Genomic DNA, 21811 nt, shown 5'->3' on the forward strand with positions numbered 1-21811 from the left:
TATTTATATATTTTAATCTCACATTTTATTTACCTTGGAATTTCGGTATTCACAGTGGCAGACAAACAATCATCGTCACCTCTGTCAAAACAATGGGCAAAAACATCATTTTAATCTCCACTGAAATTTGATTCCCGCGCACTATCACTTGCATTTCTTAGAACATAGAAATATAATAATAATATTTATTATTATTATAGTAAAAATACACTTAGAAAGAATAAGATGGAGTATCCTGCTTGTTATACATTCCTGCCTTATCCTCCCAGAGTGTGTGTGATGTGTGGTGTAATGCGTCAAGTCAAACCCCAGGAGCACATGTGTTATGAGAGTTGTGTATATATGTGAATTTGTCTATTTTTAACCAGTGTGGCATGTGTATTGGTGTGAGCTGGGGCATAGCTTCCCTGCTCCCAACGTTTTTTAGTACACTTAATAGTTTTAATCATCTATTTCTCCCTCCAGCTGCGAATTCACTCATTTAAAAGACTTGAAATGTAAATCACTAGTGTAGTTTTGCATAAATTCAAAATTTTCAGCTGTTTCTATAAAGAATTGGCATTTCTTATATGTTATTTGTGTCAAATTACATTTCTGGTTATTATTTATATTTGATGGTAGAGACTTTGGTGGTAGTTTTAGTGTATTAGAGTTTTAGACTTATTGAAAATGAAGATGTACTGCAATATAACCTGTACCTTGAATGTGGTGAGTTTGAACTATAAATATTTGATCAATCCTATCTATTATTAATTTCACAGTTATGCCCCGAGAGTGTATAATTTTATACCTGTCAGATTCTTGAGCATTTCTCAAACTTCAAGAGTAGTGATATCTTTGACATGCCTCTTATGTCATGTTATAAACCACACTAAGACATAATTTATTAATGAAATAAAATAATAATAACTTTGTTTATTTCCACGAATTTATTTAATTTATTGCGACCAACCGGTTTCACTTAACACAAGCATCATAATTACAAAATAAGGACAGATTTAAAAATTACCAGTTTTAATTATTTTTTTAAATTGTACCTTGATAATGCTTGTGTTAAGCGAAATTTGTTGGTAGTAATACATTTTATAAAATCATAATTATAAACAAAGGTTTTATTATTTTATTTCATTACGGCGATGCACTACGTAGTAATGCAAAATCATGTGTTTTTAGTTTGAAAATTTGGTCGCCTAGAAATGTTTCAGATGCTTTAATTAAATACTGCAAGTAGAATACATCTTGGCCTTTGAAATAATTGAGTATTGTGGCAAATTAAGTTATTTATAAAATGATCGGAAAAAAATTAAACATCTATGCCTGAACATCGGCAAAATAAAATAAAAGGCATTTTTTGGCCATGTTTCTTTCTTGCATAAATCAAAACAGGCGGATGGTGGGGAATTTAAACCTTATCGCCATCATTATTGATAGCGACTCGATTTAAAATATTACACGACGTAGTGCATCGCCTTAATACGTTAGTGCTTTCTACCAAAAAAAAAAAAAAACTTAATTTATTATGGTCATGATAACAATATACTGTCTCGTTATCAACGTGTTTTTTAAGCATTTTATAGTTCCATTTACATATTCTTCACCAGATTATGTATCATTATTTTTCCGACTTTTGCTTTCACTAAGTAATACTTAAAATATATATTTTTAAACTTGCTAATGGAGTTAATGATTATACTTTTATAATTTTTATTTTTTATCCTCTTAAATTTGGGTTTTCATAACATTATTTATGACATCAATTCATTAATAAATTTAAATATAAATAAAATTTGCTATAATTAAAATTTTTCACATTTCCAAAATGTTTTTTTTTTTTTTAGTTGGTAACTCTTTAAATTATTTTTGACTTTTGGTATATTGGCATACAGAGCTCCGGGCCAAAAGAGCCCCTTTCTCTTTCATAATGAATTTACAATATAATACCTATTTTCATTTGAATGTTACAGAAAAAAATCTTTAAAGAAGCATGATTTTTAGATCGCGTTTGTCGGTGTCAAGAGAGAAGTAAACAAATGAAACAAAGCAACATTCATTTTAGATTTTTATACCTGAAGCCATATTGGGTATTGGGTATAGAAGGCATTCAGATATTTCCCAGTTTTGTTTGTGCATATATTTAGATTTGTTTTATGTTGTTGGTTGACCTTGTCCCTTTGGTTGCTTTCAGGATGCCCTTCCATTGACAGAGATTAAACGGGGAGGCAGGAAAAGCAAATTGGAACCCACTCTCACTCCCGCACTTCAAGTCTTTGAAGAGGAGACTTGTATGATCGGGGACAATGGAACTCCTCAAAGGTATACTACTATCATAATCACATTCTTTTTTTTTTTTTTTTGGTACAATATTTTTTACATTTCAAAGTTTTCCAGTAATGTTGGCCTCACTGGGTGGCTTGACATTGACATATACTGGAAAGTGGTTATCATAAAAAAAATTCCAAAATTAGATTGTGTGATTTCTTACCTGTTATTACCTCCGTGGCAGAGTGGTAAGCACCTTAGCTCTGTACCCCGAGTTTGCAGGTTTTTAAAACCCAGCTTTTAACCTATTTTCTATGGGTTTAACTTATATATAACATAGCACTCTTTTTAGGGTGAAATGCCTAATACAAAAAAAAAACTTATATAATTTAAGTTAAATTGTTTAACATATATGCGCCCTTGAGGTGATTTTGCACAAAAACTGGTGCTATACAAATCATCCAAATATTATTGTTATTATTACTATGCACTAGTTCCAGAGTGGAGGATGCTCTCAGTATCTCCCTGGTGAGAGAGTGAAAAAGTTGCTTTAAATGGCTTTAGCTATGTTTTGTGGTCATATCTAAATAGTCAAGTATTTCACAAATTACTTTTCTCTGCTCTAACTTCTTTCATCCTCATTCCATTCTTCAAGGATGCCATAGTCTCACTGGCTCTGGGCAGTTGCAACACTTGATTTTTAACAAATTCAAAAAAAAAAAAAAAAATTTGAGAAAAATTGCACAAGCACCACCCTTGTAATTTTAAATAAATGGGATTACCCCTTAGCAATCAAAACATTTCATTTAGCTTCTATTCTTGAAGTGAGGAACACGTATAAAGTGGCGAGTTTGGCGTTTAGTCATAAAGCCGTACATTTATTTGTAGTATTATATAATTTGTCAACTTGTAGAAGATTTATTTCTCTTTTTGTGTATTACTCTTTGTGCTGATTAATTTAGTGGATTTTCACTGAAGAGGGCAACTGTTGGTTATTTCACATATCTATTAGTTATTCTTGTTCCTCTAAGCTTTCTTTCATTTCAGTTTTCTCCTTATCAATGCTATTCATTACATGCAGTTTTGTATGGTACAACTTATTTGTTATTATTTCCTATATATAATACTAGTGGACCCCACAATGCTTCGCTGTTGCTAAAGTCTTTCTCGGGCGTCTCCGACCTCTTCCACCATTCACTACTGTATACTCCAATGTTACTGTTAAAAATTACATTATATCGACTTTAATTCAACAACTTAAGAGACATTGCATTAAGTATTCCTCGGGCATCCCCGACTTCTTCTATCATTCAAACACTCCTGGCACTAATAAGAACAAACTACTGCTTTTCGAGTTTTTCGAGTACAAACATATGCAGGCTGAACTTTTAAATATTAAGATTTAAAAATAGGTGAGGTGTATCCGCCGTTACTGGGAGTTATCCTTAGGAGATATACATATACCACTGCGTACTTTTCTGTTGTCCTTTTTAAGATATACAATTCTGTAGTACATTATTTTGATGTATCTCGTAAGGTTTAGCAAACATGCATTGTAGTGCCGGAAAAAAAATATTTTTACGACTTGATTATAAAACATCTACTTTCTATAAATATAACATGAATGTATTATGGTTCCATGATAACTCCTCAAAATGACAATTCAATACACCTTTTAAAGGTGATATAAAGTCATTAAAAGTGATGAAACAAAAACTAGGTTAAATAGTTACATGTGCAACCTATTTAACCTAGTTTTTGTTTCATCACTTTATTTAACTTTATAACACGTTTTAAAGGTGTGTTGAATTGTCATTTTGATGAGTTATCCGGTCACCATGTATTATATATGTAAACCTTCCGGAAGAAATTCTCTAAATGATAGTGAAAACCTTATCAAAATCCGTTGGGTAGTTTAGAACAACTAAGCGCACAAACAAGACAGATGCTTTATTTCATATTATTTAGAGATGACCAAATTAAGATATGAAATAAATGTTTGTTGATGTGTTTCAGGAATGTGGGATTAATGGACGAAGAGTCTCAGAGTTCCGTCTTGAGCGGAGTTACAACGGAAAGTGGGAAATGTAAACGGACACGATTAATGGACATGTTGGATGAAGGGTAAGCATTATTTATGTTATTCAAGAAATATAAATTTGATATTAAAACATGGAGATCGATAGAAAAATGTATACAAAAAGGTAGCAGAGCTGCATTTCCATTTTTTCATTATTTTATCATTCGTAACCACAATAAGAATCACTTCATTATATGTGTGTATTGTTTGATAAATATATTTGTTGTTTTACAGTCATAAAGAATGGACTCCTGCAGACGTAGCGGAGTATGATTGGCCCCCCGAAGGCACCGTCTCCGGAGAAGTTCCTCAGACAGTCATGATCCAGGAGCAGGTAACCCAATTTCCCAATTTAATTTTTCCCCCAGGATAATAAATCCAATCAAAAGTGCTTTATTTTTCATTGTACTGATGTAATCCAATCTTCAGACGTCATTGTATAATCTAATATTGATGGCCTACATAGCATAATGGTCCATGGATTTGATTTAGTTAGGAAGTTGCAGATTCGATTTATATCACAATAGGGAATTCTCTTCACACCAAAAAATCACTTATTATAAATTATTCATATGTAGAAACACTTCAGACACAAGAATACATAGTTTTTATAATTTTCAAAAATCATTTATTAAAGTTATAATGACTTTAAAAACAGGCGCAAACTAAATATTTCAATGCAGCTAAAAACGCCCGGTGATTGATCAAGCGTTCAAGGACGAACGATGACGTCACTGTTGACCGGCCCGAGTAGATCCTGCAAATCGATGGCGGCAGCGGCGGCAAAGGTGTGATGTAGCACTTGTGACGTAGCGGTCAAGATGGCGCATGACCGTTTTCAGAGCCGAAATAGCACGCAATTTTTAAAACAACTACAAAAAATTGAAAATGCATTTAAAAAAAAAGAAAAAAAAGAGGCACATAATAAAATAATTATCTTTATTGAAATAAATTATTTACAAAATGCACGAGAATTCCCTATTGCGGTGCTTTTATGAAAATGATAACCACTGAATAGTTAATACACAATAGAATACACATGCCTTCCAAACCAATGTCACCAGTGACTTAGTACCTTTTGGATCTAGCCCACTTAGAATGTGTTTTGTCTTTCTTAATCTTGCGTGCATTGTATATCACCATCCTATTTAAATTTTATAACGATGATAAATCACAGTTCTGTATTTGACATTTAAGGCCTAATTGGCCAGACTTTTGGATCACTAAATAGTACTAAACACGCCCACATCAAGAAGAAAACTAGAAGTGCCCTCTATACAAATTTGAATGGAAACAAATGTCACAAATTCTATGACTATGAACAATATGTTTACTATTGTGACTACTCAAATTAAGCATTAAACTTTTTGCTTTGGTATATCGGTGTACTTATAAAAGTGCCAATCTTGAAAGTAATATTATTTTGTGTTTATAGGTGGCGTTGTACTTGGGAGTGAAAAGCTTCAAGAGAAGATATCCAGATCTGAAGAGGAGAGCTCTCAGTGCAGACGAGAAAAATTACATCCGTGATCGAGGTCTCATTTCAGAAGCGTTATGTGACCTAGGTAAGATTTTGCTCATATTTACAAAATAAACATAGAAAACCTCAATATTACTTGGACAGATCCACTTGCTTTTTAACCATTGATAGCGTATGCAAAAAAAACACAACTTAAACCTTTTGAACGCGTTAATTTGCTCCGTTTTATCTATACCCGTACGCGGTACATATTTTCAAATACCTATGCACGCAATTAAATGTCAAATTATAGCTTTCTGGCATGATTTATTGGACTATATAGACAGAACAGATTATTCTCCACAATATGAAAACAAATCCTCGTGTGTCAACACTCTTAGATGTTTATAAAAACAAAAACATAAAATTTCATACAAAGACATACCGTATCTTTTAAATGTGGTCCCGCCATTCACTCGGTGTCCTAAATAAACCACTCTCGGCGTGTGTGTACTTAGGCCACTGCGTTGATAGACACAAGTGGGACACCATGATCACTTATCATTTTTAGTTATGAAAAGTTGTGAATGACATACTAGTACTAACGCCATCCGTTGACAAAAATGTAAACTAAAGGACTAAAAGGCGCGAAGAGGCGCACTTGATTATCGATCTTTTTTATGAAATACAATTTTATTTTTGAGAAATTCTTGTAGATGTCAGCATCGTGATAGTTCTACGAATGTCCAAGTAAGCAAGAAATACATTTATGACGAAAGAGCTCTGGAATATCGGCCGTCAAAGTTTCCGTATCAACTGTTGATACAGCCGCGTGTGAGTATAGACTTTTTGCCGTAACAACAGTTGATACGGTCGCGTGCAAAGAGTTAAGTGATTGAGGTTTCCGGGCATTCGGCTTTCGATTAGGCTAGGCTCATTCAAAAAATCATATCTCCGAATGTTAATACGGAAACAAATATAAACTGCTTACTATACCAAAGCCATTGAATCCGTTAACCGTTTTCATCATTTAACCATTTATAAAATCGCAGCGCCCTCAATTTTTGTTCCTTATTAATGTGTCATTGGCCTGTTGTCTATCAACTTAACCTAACATTGTTTTGTGTAGGTTCATCTAAAATTAAATTTCCATTTTAGGTGTGACGGCGGTAGATGCGGGCGAAGTGCTGGACATAATGTTTACAGACTACCCCAGCAAGTACGAGGAGTACAGACGCCACCTGAGGGAGAGGAAAGAGGCGCGACCGCCACCGCCCCCGGTCCCCAAACCCGCCCAGCCAGCACTTCCCGCCACACAGAGATCTAAACTGGTGAATATACTCTATATTACCCATTTTGTCTGTTATTATTGTGCGGTGTCCTATCCTCTCCGAATACTTTCCACATCAACTTGAAGGCTCTGCAACATCAAGCAACTTTTATGATAATTTCTTGCCATTTAAAAATGCAAAATGGTTTTTAGAAAAGCATTTCAAATGCAAAATACCTATTTTCAAAATGCATTGAAAATGCAAAATGGTTTCTGAGGTCAAACAATTAAAATAATTATAGAATTTTTAAACAATTTTTTCATTTAATAATGGACATCAATGTAGAACAAACATATTACATGATGGTAAATCCAAAAACACCACGACTACTGATTATGAAACTACAAAAAATGTTGCCAATAATGTTGCCAACGTAAAAACATAGAAACTGCTATCTAACATTTAATATTACAGCGTCATGGCCCCATGTTCAGTATTTTTTGTAATGGTATCACTCAATTGCCAGGGCTCCTACCAGGGAGCAACTTGACAAATGTAAATTATCTCTCATAGCGAGGTTGAGGAACGACTGATATTTGGGGCTTATGAAAAAAATATGAGTGGAGATAGTAGGTAGAATGTTGCAAAAAAGCATTTAAAATGGAAAATGCATTGAGAAAAGCATTTAAAATGCAAAATGAAAAATACCCATTTTGCATTTCCATTTGAAATGGATTTATTTGAAATAAAGCACATCTCTGGTCAATACTATGTACATATTAGCTAAATTACTATACTACATTACCAACGCTACTATAATTTGTAGGATTCAACAAAGTGCTGGTATAGATTGCACTTAATTCTATAAATGGAGTCAGTAAATATATCAATAGGACCCCATACTAAATGGCAACAGCCCAGATCATGCATCCTATTGGTTAGTGAGTGTGTCTGATAGTTGGTTGTGTATGTATTGCAGAAGAATGTTACATTGTTGTCGGTCTAGTTTGTCGTGTATTGCCTATACTGGTCGATGTATTCCCCTGTCTTGACAGTGAATTCTCTGTGACCCGCTACCTAAATGTCAGAATTTCAAACCCCATTAATAAATATTAATAAATAATTACATGATTTTTTTTTTCAAATCTAGACAAGTTTGGTGGAGTTATTGCAGGAGATGGTTTGGTCGTGTTGTGAATTTTTCTTATACATTAGGGCAATCTTGACAGGGGAAACAGCAATATTGACAGCCAACACCTTGCCCTGCAAGACTATTGACGGGCAAGACTCGGCAATCTTGACAGGGGAAACAGCAATATTGACAGCCAACACCTTGCCCTGCAAGACTATTGACGGGCAAGACTCGGCAACAGGCAATAATAGGCAATTTATCTTATTCATTTACCAGAACCTTTAAATGGTGATCAAAAATTAGTAGTGCTACCCTAAAAGGTAATTATTCTTCATCATATTCTGAAGAAATTTAATGTGAAATCTTGTTATTATTTTTTAACATTTACACATTTTATGTGTACTTATCGAAGAAGCACTTTGTTAGACGTTAAATGAAAATAAAAACAATGTGGATAATTTTTTTTTTTACATTTAAAGAGCAGAACTCCGGATTTGCTTTGATTTGTAACTGACTGTGGGATAAAATTTTTTTTTTAAAGAAAGACAATCATTGCCGGGTTACGAATAACCTGACAATATTTGAAAATCTCCTACTACCACCACAGCAAGTGGAAAATGTTGCTTGTGTTATGATGGAGGACTTAGCCAGTCGAGGAATTGAACATACTACGCCTGGGTGGGACCCAAATGCGATGCCAACTTAGCTATTTTATTTTAATTAATAATTCTGTACATATTTGAAATGTGTATATCTTTTGTTTAAATTTTCATTGCCTCTAAAATTGACAATTTTTGTTTTTGAAACCCAATGATCCTGAGGCAAATATTTTTTTTATAAATTCTTTCAGCTTCACAAATCCTACGATTATAATATTACGTCATTTTCAGCTCTTGCTCTAAAATCGGTGTTAGTCAGTGTAATTCATGACGAACTGTGCATGAATAAATATAATTTTGCAGGAGAGTCTAGAGAAGGCGTGCCAGTCGGCGGCGGCATGGAATGCGCGACTGAACCGTGCGCGCCGCCTGGAGCGCCCCGCCTCCCTGGACCTGCAGACCCTCACGCTGCACCGACCGCGCCGGCCTCAGGTCCCGCGCGCCCCCAGCCCCGCTAGTGTGTCTCACTACCCCGTCGCACTGCTGCCGGGGCAGTACACCGACCACTACAGGAAGTACTCACCCGAGGAACTTAGGTACGCTCTAAGATGTTTTTTACTATTTGTTTCAAACTCCCATCACATTTAATGACCATCAAATAGGATGTCAGTGTTATTTTAGATTTTATTAAATGACCGCCGAAACTGCTCCCAGCTAAAGTCATTTCAAGCAACTTTTCGATTCTTACATTTATACTTTTCAATTACAACAGGGCGATACTAAAAGTATCTACCACTTTGGGACATGTCGCAAATGTACTGTAAAATGTTTTTTATGAATTAATTGTGAAATAACACAAGTTAGTTTAGTTTTATAATTTATTTGCGTGATCCTGGTTTTGAGCTAATCATATTCATATCAGATCAAATTCTGATCTGAATTGAATTTGATTTGCTTAAAACCAATGTTGTATTGATACAAATGAATTATTTTTCAAAAATAAGTAACAGCTTTCACCTTCATTGTAGATATTTCCCATTAAACACCGTGCTGAATGTGATGGCCAGTCCGAGTAGAAACGAAGACTCCTCATCATCCAGTTCTGATGATGGCTCCGACATCAGCAACTCCAGCGCCGACGACTCAGAGAGTGAGACAAGCGAACGCCACTTCAGGGTAAGTAGTTTTTTGACACCATCATTCAATTACAAAAAACAATTATTTTAGATAGGTTTTGTAAATAGTACTTAATAAAACAATTCAATAAGGTAATGGTTTTCAATAAAACTAAAAAAAATAATAACAATTTGTATTGTGTATAATAAGGAACTCCAGTCCATTTATTTAAATCACTGATGACCTAACATAAATAACTATATTTTTATAATTAGTTTTAATAGTTACAAAAATTTTCAAAGTTTTCATGTTTTGAGTCTCCCAAAAACGCATCAGATCTATGGACGTAACCCCCCGTGACATCACCAGTAACCAGTCTCAAAAAGCCAACTTTTTTTTTAAACCTGCTCTGTATTTTGTATGGTAGTCAGGACATTTTTTTATTCTTAGGACGGGTTGTTTCGGAGAATTTGAACAATTCATCAAATTTCAACGTTCATTTTCATGTTCTGTGAAAGATTTTTTCAAGTTCTGTTTTTATTTCAGTTTTGTCAAGCAACTAGCCTACAATGATATAATAACAGAACTTGAATAAGTCTTTCACAGAACCCGAAAATGAACGTTAAAATTTGATGAATTGTTCAAATTCTCCGAAACAACCCGTCCTTAAGGTTACCCGCTTTTAACATTGAAGAACACTAGGTAAAATGAAATGTTAGCATTTCGTCACTAATGTTATTGTATTGAACCAAAGTGCAAAAACGCAACGATGACCGCACCTTATAAACAATTTACCGGTGTTTAAAAACCTGCATTACAAATATTTGATAGGTTCAAATGTGAATGTGGATCAGGGTTGCAGAGACCTTAAAATTCCCACAAATTTCTTTAACTCCAAAATGAAACAATTATATTGAAATTACTATTTATATTGTATTTTCTAGTCATTTTCTGATTTTCTTCCTCCGCGCAAAGAAAGGTTCCCCCTGCAAAAAACCCAATTCTTTGAAATTCCCCACAATTTGGGAAATTCTCCAGAAATTGACAACCCTGATGTGGATATTTTAGACCGTATATTTTACTACCGTAGAATGGTTATGATGTATCAGCATATTCGGTTGTACCAACCAAATGGTGTATTTTATTCTTTTTTAACTTCTACGTACAATAATGTATATTTGTAAGACATAATATTTTTCCCGGAAGTTCCTTGTTGCTTGATATCCTTCAATGACTAACAAATTTGAGTCCTCGTTACAGCGGAAAGCCGGCTCCTCCAAGTCTAAAGCGCGCCCGTCCGCCTGCCCGTCCCCCTCCCACCCTGCAGCCGCCCCCTCCGAGGAAGCCAGCGGGCCCCCGCCTCCCCCTGCCCCCGCGGAGCCCCAGCGCTGCAAAATGTGCGCCGGCACAGAGCACTGCAACAAGAGGTACCCCCATGAGGCATTCATCAAGTGCGCCACCTGCCACAAGAAGGGTGAGTCTGATTCTTTATTTACATTTTCTGGTGCCGGGGCTTAAATCTTAAATAAACAGTTAGCACAAATATTGAATTGTAGTTTGTAACAACAGTATTCTGTATGCAATTAATGATATTTCAGTACACCCGTGGTGCCTCGAGATGGTGCCGTCGGTGGCCAAGATGGTGCGGGAGTACCCCTGGCAGTGCGCCGACTGCAAGTGCTGCGCTCGCTGCGGAGACCTTGCTGATGATGACAAGATGCTGTTCTGCGATCTCTGCGACAGAGGATATCACATCTACTGCGTCGGACTGAGGAAGGTCCCAACTGGTGGGTTTTATTCTCCTCTTGACTTTTCATAACATTTTGGAATTTTACAACTGTCCACTGAAGAAATAAACGGATAAAGTGTGTTGTGGGCGTGTCTGGTGTACCCAAAGTGTTAAATTTCCCTCCATAAAACTGATAAAACTTATCGAAATTCTTTCTAGAGATAATCAATTTTAGCTTCTCTAGGGTTTTCTTTCAAATCTATATATGGTACTCTCTCAGTAATCCGCCACTCGATTATCCGACAACTATTATAATCAGCCGTTATTTTTATTAATAGATAGCTCAAAATCGAGCTCGCAATTCCCCGGTATTCGTATGTCAAATTCAACAGTCCGCCACATGCCTACAATCCAACACCAACCTTTGACACCAACGTATTGGGCTATCTCCACACTCACTCAGTTTCACCAACTTCAAGGGTGTTATAGGCCATCATTTCAAATTATTGAGAGAGGGAAGATGAATTTATATAATATTAATTTTGTTTAAATTGGCAAATTTCAAAATTATAACAAAGATTGGAGTCGAATTCAGAGTTAGAAGAGATGAGATGTTGAATTGAGGGGAGACAATTAGGTTCATTATTGTTATTTTAACACATTTCTGTTAGTCCTCCATGTTCTAGCAAATTCTGTTTGTTTTGTTCTGCCAAGTTTTTTTGTTTGAATAAGTTTTCAAAATGGAGTCCTCTCGCAAGCGTGATCATGACACTTTAATTTTAAACCTAAAAGTAGAAAGATCGATAGCGGTGTTAGTTTGTTGTTACAAAATACTTGTTTTAATTTGTAGCATATTTTGTATGTATACACTATAATCTGCCACTTTCAGTAATTTGACACTTTTCTGATTTTTCGATTGGTGGATTAGTGAGAGTACTGTAGATGAAACTTTGTGATTATCTGCTATTTTTGATAGGCCCCCTCGATATTGCAAGCAAAGTTTAATATTTTTGTATGATAATTAATATAATAAATAATTTCCAGGTCGCTGGCACTGCGGTCACTGCGCCCTCTGTCGGTCATGCGGGGCTCGCAACCCCTCGGGGCCCCCCGGGGCAGAGCCCCCCGTGCCAACCACCCCGGCCGGTCCACCGGACCAGTGGCACCACCACCTCAAGAAGGGGCACAACGGACAGAGGGTTTACTCACACACACTCTGTGCCCCCTGTGCCAGGTAATTCATAGTTTTTCATCTAAGAGTTGATGTCTGTGAAATATTTGGAAATGAAAACTTGAAACGCATTTTATATTAATTTTTTTGCTTGCGCAGTTCACATTGGTATTCTTATTAAGCACCGTGAAAGTATCCATTGTGATTCTTTTTTGTGTTTATCCCAGAAGAGTCCCAACTGTCCAAAGCCAGCGGGATTATTGCATCCCCATTTGGTATATTGTAAGGCTGGTAGAGTTTGACACTCAATGTGAACAGCCCTTTATTCAATAAATTTTCAATGAGATATATTTTCTAATACGTAATGGTCATCATCAAATTATGTTCATTTCTATACTGTGCTACCCAGTTTTATTTTCAAATATTTACATACTGGAAAAATGTTGGGAATGTCCTTAAATACTAATTACCTGAGTTCTTCATCATTGTTTGCTGATGGATATTTTTACTGTACAATATTTTTGGTTACATTTATTTCATCAATTTTCATATTGGTTCAATCATAATTATTATCCTAATAAAAAAATTGCTTTGCATTATCATTTACATTTACAAAGCTTTTTTTATTATCATCATCTGCTGGGTTCTTGTAACTAAAGGCATGTGTCTACAATATACTTAATTCATAAATATACTGTGACGTTCAAATGAAAAAAAGTTATGAAGCAGGCGGGTGTAAAAATGTACACAGAAATTGGGATAATGCATTTAATTTTAAGCTTTTTGTTTGCTTTTTATTTAACTTTGAGAAGATGAATGCATTGATATTTCCCAACTTTTTATAAAATAATTGATTTTTAGTTCTGTGTAAATATTTTTATTGAAAACTCAACATTATTTGGAAAGTTTTTTTGAAAGAAATTCTAATTCATTTTATGAATTCCCAACTTGTGAAATTGGCCTCAACGATTTTTTTCCCTCGTGATCTGTCTAAACTAGTTCCCGTGTCCACCAGCATTCAAGTTTTTCTGTTTCCGAACATTCCTGCGTTTAATTACTTCATCTTCACGGAATTTGTTTGTAAATTTTCTATACAACCCATATAATTTTGCCACTTAAATCTTAATATATAAAAATCACATGTCACTATGTTCATACAGGTGACCGGGTATCTAATCAAAATGATAGTTCAACACACTTACTGAAAGTGATATAAAGTCATGAAAAGTGATGAAACAAAAACTATGTTAAATAGTTACCTACGTAACCTATTTAACCTAGTTTTTGTTTCATCACTTTTAATGACTATCACTTTTTAAATGTGTGTTTAATTGTAATTTTGATGAAATATCATGGAACCGTTCGTACACGCTAATCTCTGAAACCGCCCAACCGATTTAAATGAAATTTTGTAAATATGTATGGTTAGTTCCAGCTTGAAAGATATGATATTTTTGGACCCTTTTTTGGATATGATAGGTTGACGGTGTTGACGATATCGAAAAGAATTTTCAATGAAACTTTTATTTATATATTTATTTCAAATTTATCATCCAAAAATATATACAACCCCAACTTTTAACTTCCCCACCCTAGTAATTTATACACGGTGTCCGGAAACTCGTAGTACAAGCGGGAAACTGGAGAATCTACACCACATGGGGAACCTAAAAAAACATAAAGTTTTTTGATTTGAGCATTTTCAAAAAAAAAAAAAAACCAAAAAAAAATATTTTTCGGCTATTTTAGGGTTAAAGTTTTTTCTGGTGTTTAGGGTTGAGTTTCCGGACACCCTGTATAATTAAAATTTCTACTATGAAATTCCGTTAACTCGAAATCCATGTGACTTTGAAAACAAAATTTCGAATTAACAAATTTACACGTAATTCGAAATTCGTAAGGTGAAAAAAAAAAATTCGCCGAAAAGTGAAGTTCCGCAGCTGTCCTTTCAAATTCCCGTGTATTTAATCCAACTTTTGCACCTGTTCACTGTCGCGGCCGCCCCTCAAATTCAGATAATTGAAATAAAATTGTAAAAAGACAACATGTAAATCGAAAAATTGACGCAGGCCTGTCAGATTCAGAATTACAAAATAATAATACGAATTAGGACAATGTTATGAATAACGAATTTCTAATTAACTTTGTTAACCACTATTATTTATAAAAATTATTATTATATTTCAAAACCAAAGGTTTCTTTTCTTAGTATTTTTTTTTATTTGGTAAGTTTGTTATTTTTATTTAATGCAAAATGATGACACAAAGTGAAATTGCAATTATTGAAGTATGTAGAAAATTATTTTTTCTAGGGGCTTTTCTCTGCAAAATTTGAGCAAAGTTTTTTAGAATTATCAGGGTTTGAATAAACATGACCCTCAAATACGAAAATTAATTAAAAAAAATATCTTTTATTTATTTATTTATTAAGTTAAAAGAAATTTACATTTCACTTTCTTAACTTAAATAAATAGTTTTCTAATATTGTTCTAATAACTTAAGATTAAAAAGTTATTTTTTAAACACATTTATACTCTGCGTTTTAAGTTTATCTGGAAGGAGATTGTATGTATCTTGATGTATAGTGAGTCTATTGACCGGTAAGTGGCTGAGTTGGTATCAATCATCAAAAGTTTTGAGCCCAATTTGTCAGCTAGCTAAGTCCTCACGACACAAGCAACATTCCCCGCTTACTGTGATGGTAGTAGGATATTTTCAATATTCGTAAGTTGGGAATAGTTGTCTTTTTAAAAGAAATAAAATTAGTTTCTTCTGTGATGTTTATGTATTTTGTGGGTTGAACAATCTCTAACTCCTGTTTTGTGTTAATTGGAATCATTCATCATGGCTTGAAGGAAGAGAAGTGGGCTTTATGTTATTATGTGTATAATATTGTGTGTTGACTGACTTGGACAATATCCTTTATATGAACCCCTTACCTTTTCTGCTATTGCAAATCAATGTTTACAATTAAATTATTAATCAAGTTTTTCAGTAGCTTGCAAATTCTAACCGTTTACTTTTTAGAGTTAATTTCTTACCTATCTTACGATGCTACGCAAGTATTAGATTTGTTGCTACATATAATTTTATTTAAAATTTCAAGATAAAACATTGTGGGAAATTCATAGTCACTAGGCTTTGGATGGCAATGCCCGTGGATGTGAAATGATAATATATATTACCTTGCACTTACTTGCACTGGTGATGGGAATGGAACCCGTAAACTCTTACTCAAAGTGAAATGCCTAGTGGGAGGCGCGGTGACCGTCCCACTTTCGATGATTTTTCAATAAATAAATCTGACAGTATACAGGCAACTCGCATTGTAATATCACCATTCGGTCCTCGAAAATAAAATCTTGTTACTTTTACATTGTAAAGAATTACTAGTTTTTTACAATGGTGCGCAAATTGCTGGCTGCATAAAAAACTTAACTACATATCCAAAATCGGGTAAACAAAAGTTCGGACTTGTTTCCAAAATTTAATATTTTGTTATACTATTTAGTTCGACATTTTTACAAATGTGTTATAATTTAGCCACCTCACTGAATTTTAGCGTCGCTACGCCAGGCAATTTCTGTAAGAACGAACATTCAGATCCTGCGCAGAAAATTTCCACTATGGACAGCGCTTTAAACCTTTGCCTTACTTTAGCAAACTTTACTTTTCTGCGCAAGGTCTGATTATTTCAATGTGCGCTCTTCGGTGGTCAATGAACGACTGATGTCATAGTTTATTCAAAGCATTCATCTCCTGGTGCTAAAAATATGGTCAAGTGGTTTGTCTCGAGTTCCTCGAAACGATACCCAGATTACATGTTAGGGCAAGCCTACTCATTGGAATATCTATGGTGGACATTATACATATAGTGTAAATAATATACCTACCGAAGAGACAGACGGAAGATAAATGTTGTACAAAATGATAAAGAGTGTAATTGAGTAACAGTAGGGTAGGAAGGTTCATATAAGGTATGGGTTGCGTGTCGTGGCGTTGTTGTTGTGTGACGGGACAGTATGTGACGGTGGCGTGGGCTTCCAGGGCGTGGCGGGCTGGGCGCTTCTGCTCCGTGTGCGAGCGTTGCTTCATCGGCCGCAAGGGCGCTATGGGGCTGGTCATCTGCACACAATGCAACCGGAGGTTCCATCAAGGTGAGCTCATCAAACCATCCATTCATCCGACCAAACACCCTCAATCAAACAAACATGTTGGAATCTTATACTGTGTACATAAATATATATATTATAGTCCTTCTGCTGTAACCTTCTCCGTTGTAACCTCTCTCTCTCTCTCAGTTTCATGATTCATTTATGAGAAAGAGGAAGAGGTAACAACGGTGGTACTCCTATTATACATGGTGTTCCGAAACTCATAGTACATGCGGGAAACTACATCACATTTGGAGTCAATTTGTCATATAACTTTTTGGTTTGCTCTTTCGTTTTCGAGTAAAAAATGTTTAAGGTCAAATTTGAAACTGTCGCTAGGGGGTTAATGTCAGCTTTTAGATGTCTTAAAAAGTGTCAATGCGTGGACCCTGCTCCTTTTTTTTACCCTTTAATTGTTTTTTAAAAAAATGAAAATTTTCAGAAATATTTTTGAGTTCTTTTTGCAATGTAGATTTAACAGTGTCCCACTTGTACTACAAATTTCACATCCTGTATAAGATTCTGAGTTATAATATACTGACTTATATTGAGATTTATCCCTTATTTCTCGGGTCCTTCCAACTTCCTGGAGATGTGTTTTATCAATGTTCCCTGCTGGAATGTGTTGCATGCGGCTTTAATTCCCACCCTGTATACCTCTACAGCAAATGCACACTATTTAATTCTTACTCTAATACGATTCTAAATGAATCCCTAATACATGTAATTATTACAAAATTAATTGAATGTTTTAAAACCATTTTGAAATTTACTATGCAACTTCAGTATCTGAATCAACCCCCAAGTCCTCTGGGTAAATAACATTCTCCCTTGAACATAATATTTTGTATATTATAATATGGCACACGGAATAAATAGCATGTTGACGTACAAGCATATATATCTTAAAGCTTTCCATCTTAACAAACACATTCATAATTCACCTCATTCTGATGGTAGACAAAAGTTTAGTGTGGAATCTTGTCTTTAATTTATTGAAGCATGGAGCATTGTTTATACTGTGATGTATTCTTTGAATGTTTAATACAATTTGTTGTGGGTTGTTTAGAATGTGTGCGGCAAACAGGAAAGCCGCTGGACGTACTGGACTTCACATGCACGGACTGCCGAAGAGGGAACAATCCCAAACACAAGCGGAGAGGGGAGCGCACCCCGCGCCGTCACCGTCTCATTCCCTCGGCTGACACCAGCAACCACAGCATCATCACAGACTCAAACTCCTCGCTCCAGGCGGCTTCCTCCATGGACCTGGCCCTCGACAACTCCAACTGCGATTCTAACTCTATCTCTGATATCCCCGTGAAGAGGCAAACAGCGGAAGAAACCCCTGCAGACACTAACGATGACTCTTCCTTGCCCACCCCGGAGAAAAAACTCAAACTCGAAGATCAAGAAGACTTGATCCCCGCAGATTTCAAGAGTGCCAGTAGACGACTTTTCGGGGAGAAAGTTCTTTCCGGTCAGTCTACTAGCAAGGAATCACCCTCATCTTCGTCTTTCAAGGGTCAAATGCCTAGGAAAAATGACGAAAGCAAACCGTCCGTAGAGCCTAATACAAATGAAGGCAATGATCTACTCCGCAATTTAGTTAAGTGCGAAATAAAAGAAGAAGCAATGGACGCCACTGAAGAGCAGCCAGGGAAAGTGTCAGAGAGGTTGGCTCCCGAGGTGGCTTTCTCCTCGGTGAAGGGAGAGCTTCATTCGGAGAAGTCCCAACACTCGGAAGACTGTGCAATGGAAATGACGCATGGCAGTGTGTGTTTAGCAAACACTAGGATAGAAGAAAGAGACAATGTGTGTTTGAAGGTTCCTCCCGAACACGTGGAAGGAGGGGCTTGAAAACTTTTAGTTTTAAATACATTTCGTGTACTAAATTTCACAGCAGGTTTTCGAGGTGTGATATTATGTAGTTTAATTCTCCGCATAATTTTAAGTTTATTTTGAGTGTTTCTTCGCCAGCCGGATTGCAAATTGCCTTAAGCAATTTAGCTTGACCCGGTGAAATGGAGTGCAGAAACAGATCATGGTAAAACAGTAAAATATGCGGATTCCGCACCTTGTCGATATTGTGTTATACATTTTGATATCGACAAGGATTTGAACGATGCTACAATGTTGACATTGAATTCTTTAATTAGTGGTATATGTATATATAACATTTTAAGCAAAATGCGATTTCTTATTGTAAAAAGTGCACCTCGTCATAAGACACAAGTGAAGATTGTATCTGTTTATTAGGCTAATGGCATCTAAATAGAGGCGGTAACTCAATGAAAGTGAGAATAATACTAGCATCAATCCACTGGTATGACTGCTCTAAATATAATACATAATATGTTGTACTAAAGTTGATGTTTTGGAAGAGAGTTCAGTTGGCCGTGAGACGTTTGCCTAGATTCAACAAATCCAAGTAGAGAATGTTTTTTAAGATTATATTATTGATAAACGATGCCAATAGGTTTATTTTAAATATATTTTGCGAAATCAAAGTATGTAATAGAAAGTTTAGAGCCGTTGAATAATGTCAAATTATAAGCTATGTAATACAATGTTTTGTTAACATACACTTAATAAAAATACAGAAGGCCCGTATTGTTAAAACATACAACCAACCTAGTGCGCATTATTTGTTCTCAATATGATAAAAAACTGTAATAGATACTACTTATCTCACTAAGACTTGTATGCTTGAAATGGTGCCTAAAGAGTGAGCATTTCAAATATCAAGCAATAACCACCACCATATATCTCTAGTGACCTTCAACTACTTAAAGAATACACTAGACTTGTTAGATGGTCCGACTGTGGGGAGATTGGCGTTCAGCGTACCCGTAGTTAAGGACCAGTGCATTTGAACTTGTGATAGGTTAATGGCGCTTACGACGAAAACCGAGACCACTTTCATTCTTTTCTAATCTCGGCAATGTTATTGAATTAGGTTCATTGTTTTCTATTATTTTTATACATTATTTATCATAGATTAGCCTTATCATGTGATTCTGTTATTATTTTAAGTATATAGTCGCCTAAGCAAAACATATTATTTGTAACAATGGCATTATTACATTTTGATAAATGTTACATGTTTTTTTGTATTATATTTATTTTACTGCAGTGTGATTTTGTTTCACCCGAGAAACTCTAGAAACGGAGGAGTCTGTTTGCTTCCAACGTTGAGACATTGATTATTAATTCTCCAATAATATTTTATTTTTGTGTATGGAATATTTTTTTAATATTAAATTTGTTTAGCAAGATCAAATGTTTGATGTAATCACCATCAAATAAGCGCATAAGTATATTTCCAAAGATATTATCAATTCCTTTATAAGCATTAATCTTCCTTTTATGGATCAGGTGAAATAGGATATCTACTTTAATTTTCATTAATGGCCTTTCTTAATTCATTAAACAAATAAAACATTCTTTGAAATACTTAAAAAGTGTGGACACATAATTTAAAATATTAAAATTTAGAATTAAATTTATCAAGTTTCTTAAAAAAATCGGACAAAAGGGCAGATGAATAAGTATGTATATCAGAAAATAAAGCAAGTATAATTTGTTTACATTTTAATAGAGTCGGAACAATTTACAGGAATGTTAAAAATATGGCAATCAAGATTTATAGAAAGTTGCATTTCTTATTTTTATGAATGAAATATAAAACCTTTCCACACACTAACTTTTGTAGCAGCTAATAAATTACTTGTGTTTTTGACACGTAAACTAATAATTGATAATTATTCACAATTTGATATATTTTTAAGTGCATTAATAATAGTGGTTATATTTATTTGAAAACATCTCATCTGGTAAAAGTATATGAAATTTTGTTTATTTTCCAGTATAAATAGTTTATGCATTTAGTTCAAGATTATTTAAAAAGTTATTTGGTAATACGGATCTCTGGTTAATTGGGGTCTCGAGGGAATATAACCCGATCTAGCATATCTTTTTTCATGTTTCTTTTTGTTTTCTGTCTGCGAGCTATTTTTATATTGGGTGACATTTTGATGTGGTGGTACCTTTCTAATTTTGGAGTAATGTTGGCAAGAATGACAAATATAAATAAAAAGAAGTGTAACACATTCAACATGACATGAAGTATGTATAAAGGAGCTTTATTGAAGCGCAGGTCTGAGCAAAGAGCCCGTTAAGAGTAGTGGTTTTGAAAATGGATATTAAATTATTACAATTGGATATTGCATATTATACTTAGTTAAATATGTACGCTGGGATGTGGTATGTGGTGACTAAATAAGTGTTTTCTACTAACAATGCTTAAATTTAAGTAGTGTTATTTTTATGTTAGAGTAGCAAAAATCATCGAAAGATTTTCAAAATTATATATTTAATTTCTTCGTAAAACTGTAAATAGTATTTTTGCTTACTACATGTGTAGGAATATAATTATTGTGTATCCGTATATAAATTAGAATAGTGAAAAATAGAGACTTAAAAATATAAAACAGATATCTGAAGAATACTTGGAAATAAATAACATTGAATCGTACAAATCTGTTGTAAACTGTCTTACAAGAATAAATCGTAATCCCACACTACAAAATTACATGTCGTCTATTATTCAATTGGTCTTCCAGTCTGGGTGATAATAGCCAACCTCCCGTAGAGGAGATGGTTAGATAGGGGCAGACAAGAAACTTCAATCAATACATCGAGCCAACTTGCTCAATCTGTTTCTCACCAGTGAGTCACTCGGAGGAGTGGCATTGGAGGTTATACCGCCTTTAGGATCCTCCGACCACTGCCTGAATACCGCCTCTGTCCCGTCCTCTATGAATAGTCAACCTGACAAA

General features: G+C 34.8%; 2 protein-coding genes across 3 annotated transcripts in view; one reads left to right on the forward strand and one right to left on the reverse strand.

The window, feature by feature from the left end:
* Naa20A (N-alpha-acetyltransferase 20 A) overlaps positions 1 to 260 on the reverse strand; it is a 14618-nt gene extending 14358 nt beyond the window's left edge. Inside the window, exon 1 of the mRNA XM_089642670.1 lies at positions 34 to 260. The gene's annotated coding sequence lies outside the window, so the exon portion shown is untranslated. The remainder of the gene's footprint in view (positions 1 to 33) is intronic.
* e(y)3 (PHD finger protein enhancer of yellow 3) overlaps positions 1 to 21811 on the forward strand; it is a 27884-nt gene extending 6073 nt beyond the window's left edge. Inside the window, exons 4-15 of one of the 2 annotated variants that reach the window (XM_089642666.1) lie at positions 2186 to 2313; positions 4276 to 4383; positions 4574 to 4673; positions 5775 to 5904; positions 6957 to 7129; positions 9164 to 9396; positions 9829 to 9976; positions 11177 to 11390; positions 11515 to 11703; positions 12690 to 12879; positions 16864 to 16973; positions 18040 to 21811. In XM_089642666.1, coding sequence (XP_089498792.1) covers positions 2186 to 2313; positions 4276 to 4383; positions 4574 to 4673; positions 5775 to 5904; positions 6957 to 7129; positions 9164 to 9396; positions 9829 to 9976; positions 11177 to 11390; positions 11515 to 11703; positions 12690 to 12879; positions 16864 to 16973; positions 18040 to 18830 — 2514 coding nt within the window. In that variant the 3' untranslated portion in view covers positions 18831 to 21811. The remainder of the gene's footprint in view (positions 1 to 2185; positions 2314 to 4275; positions 4384 to 4573; positions 4674 to 5774; positions 5905 to 6956; positions 7130 to 9163; positions 9397 to 9828; positions 9977 to 11176; positions 11391 to 11514; positions 11704 to 12689; positions 12880 to 16863; positions 16974 to 18039) is intronic. The other variant, XM_089642667.1, reaches the window with a different exon arrangement.

Source organism: Hesperophylax consimilis, chromosome 18, assembly GCF_061612785.1.
Source record: "Hesperophylax consimilis isolate HC1 chromosome 18, BYU_Hcon_1.0, whole genome shotgun sequence".
In the NCBI taxonomy this organism is placed as follows: domain Eukaryota; kingdom Metazoa; phylum Arthropoda; class Insecta; order Trichoptera; family Limnephilidae; genus Hesperophylax; species Hesperophylax consimilis.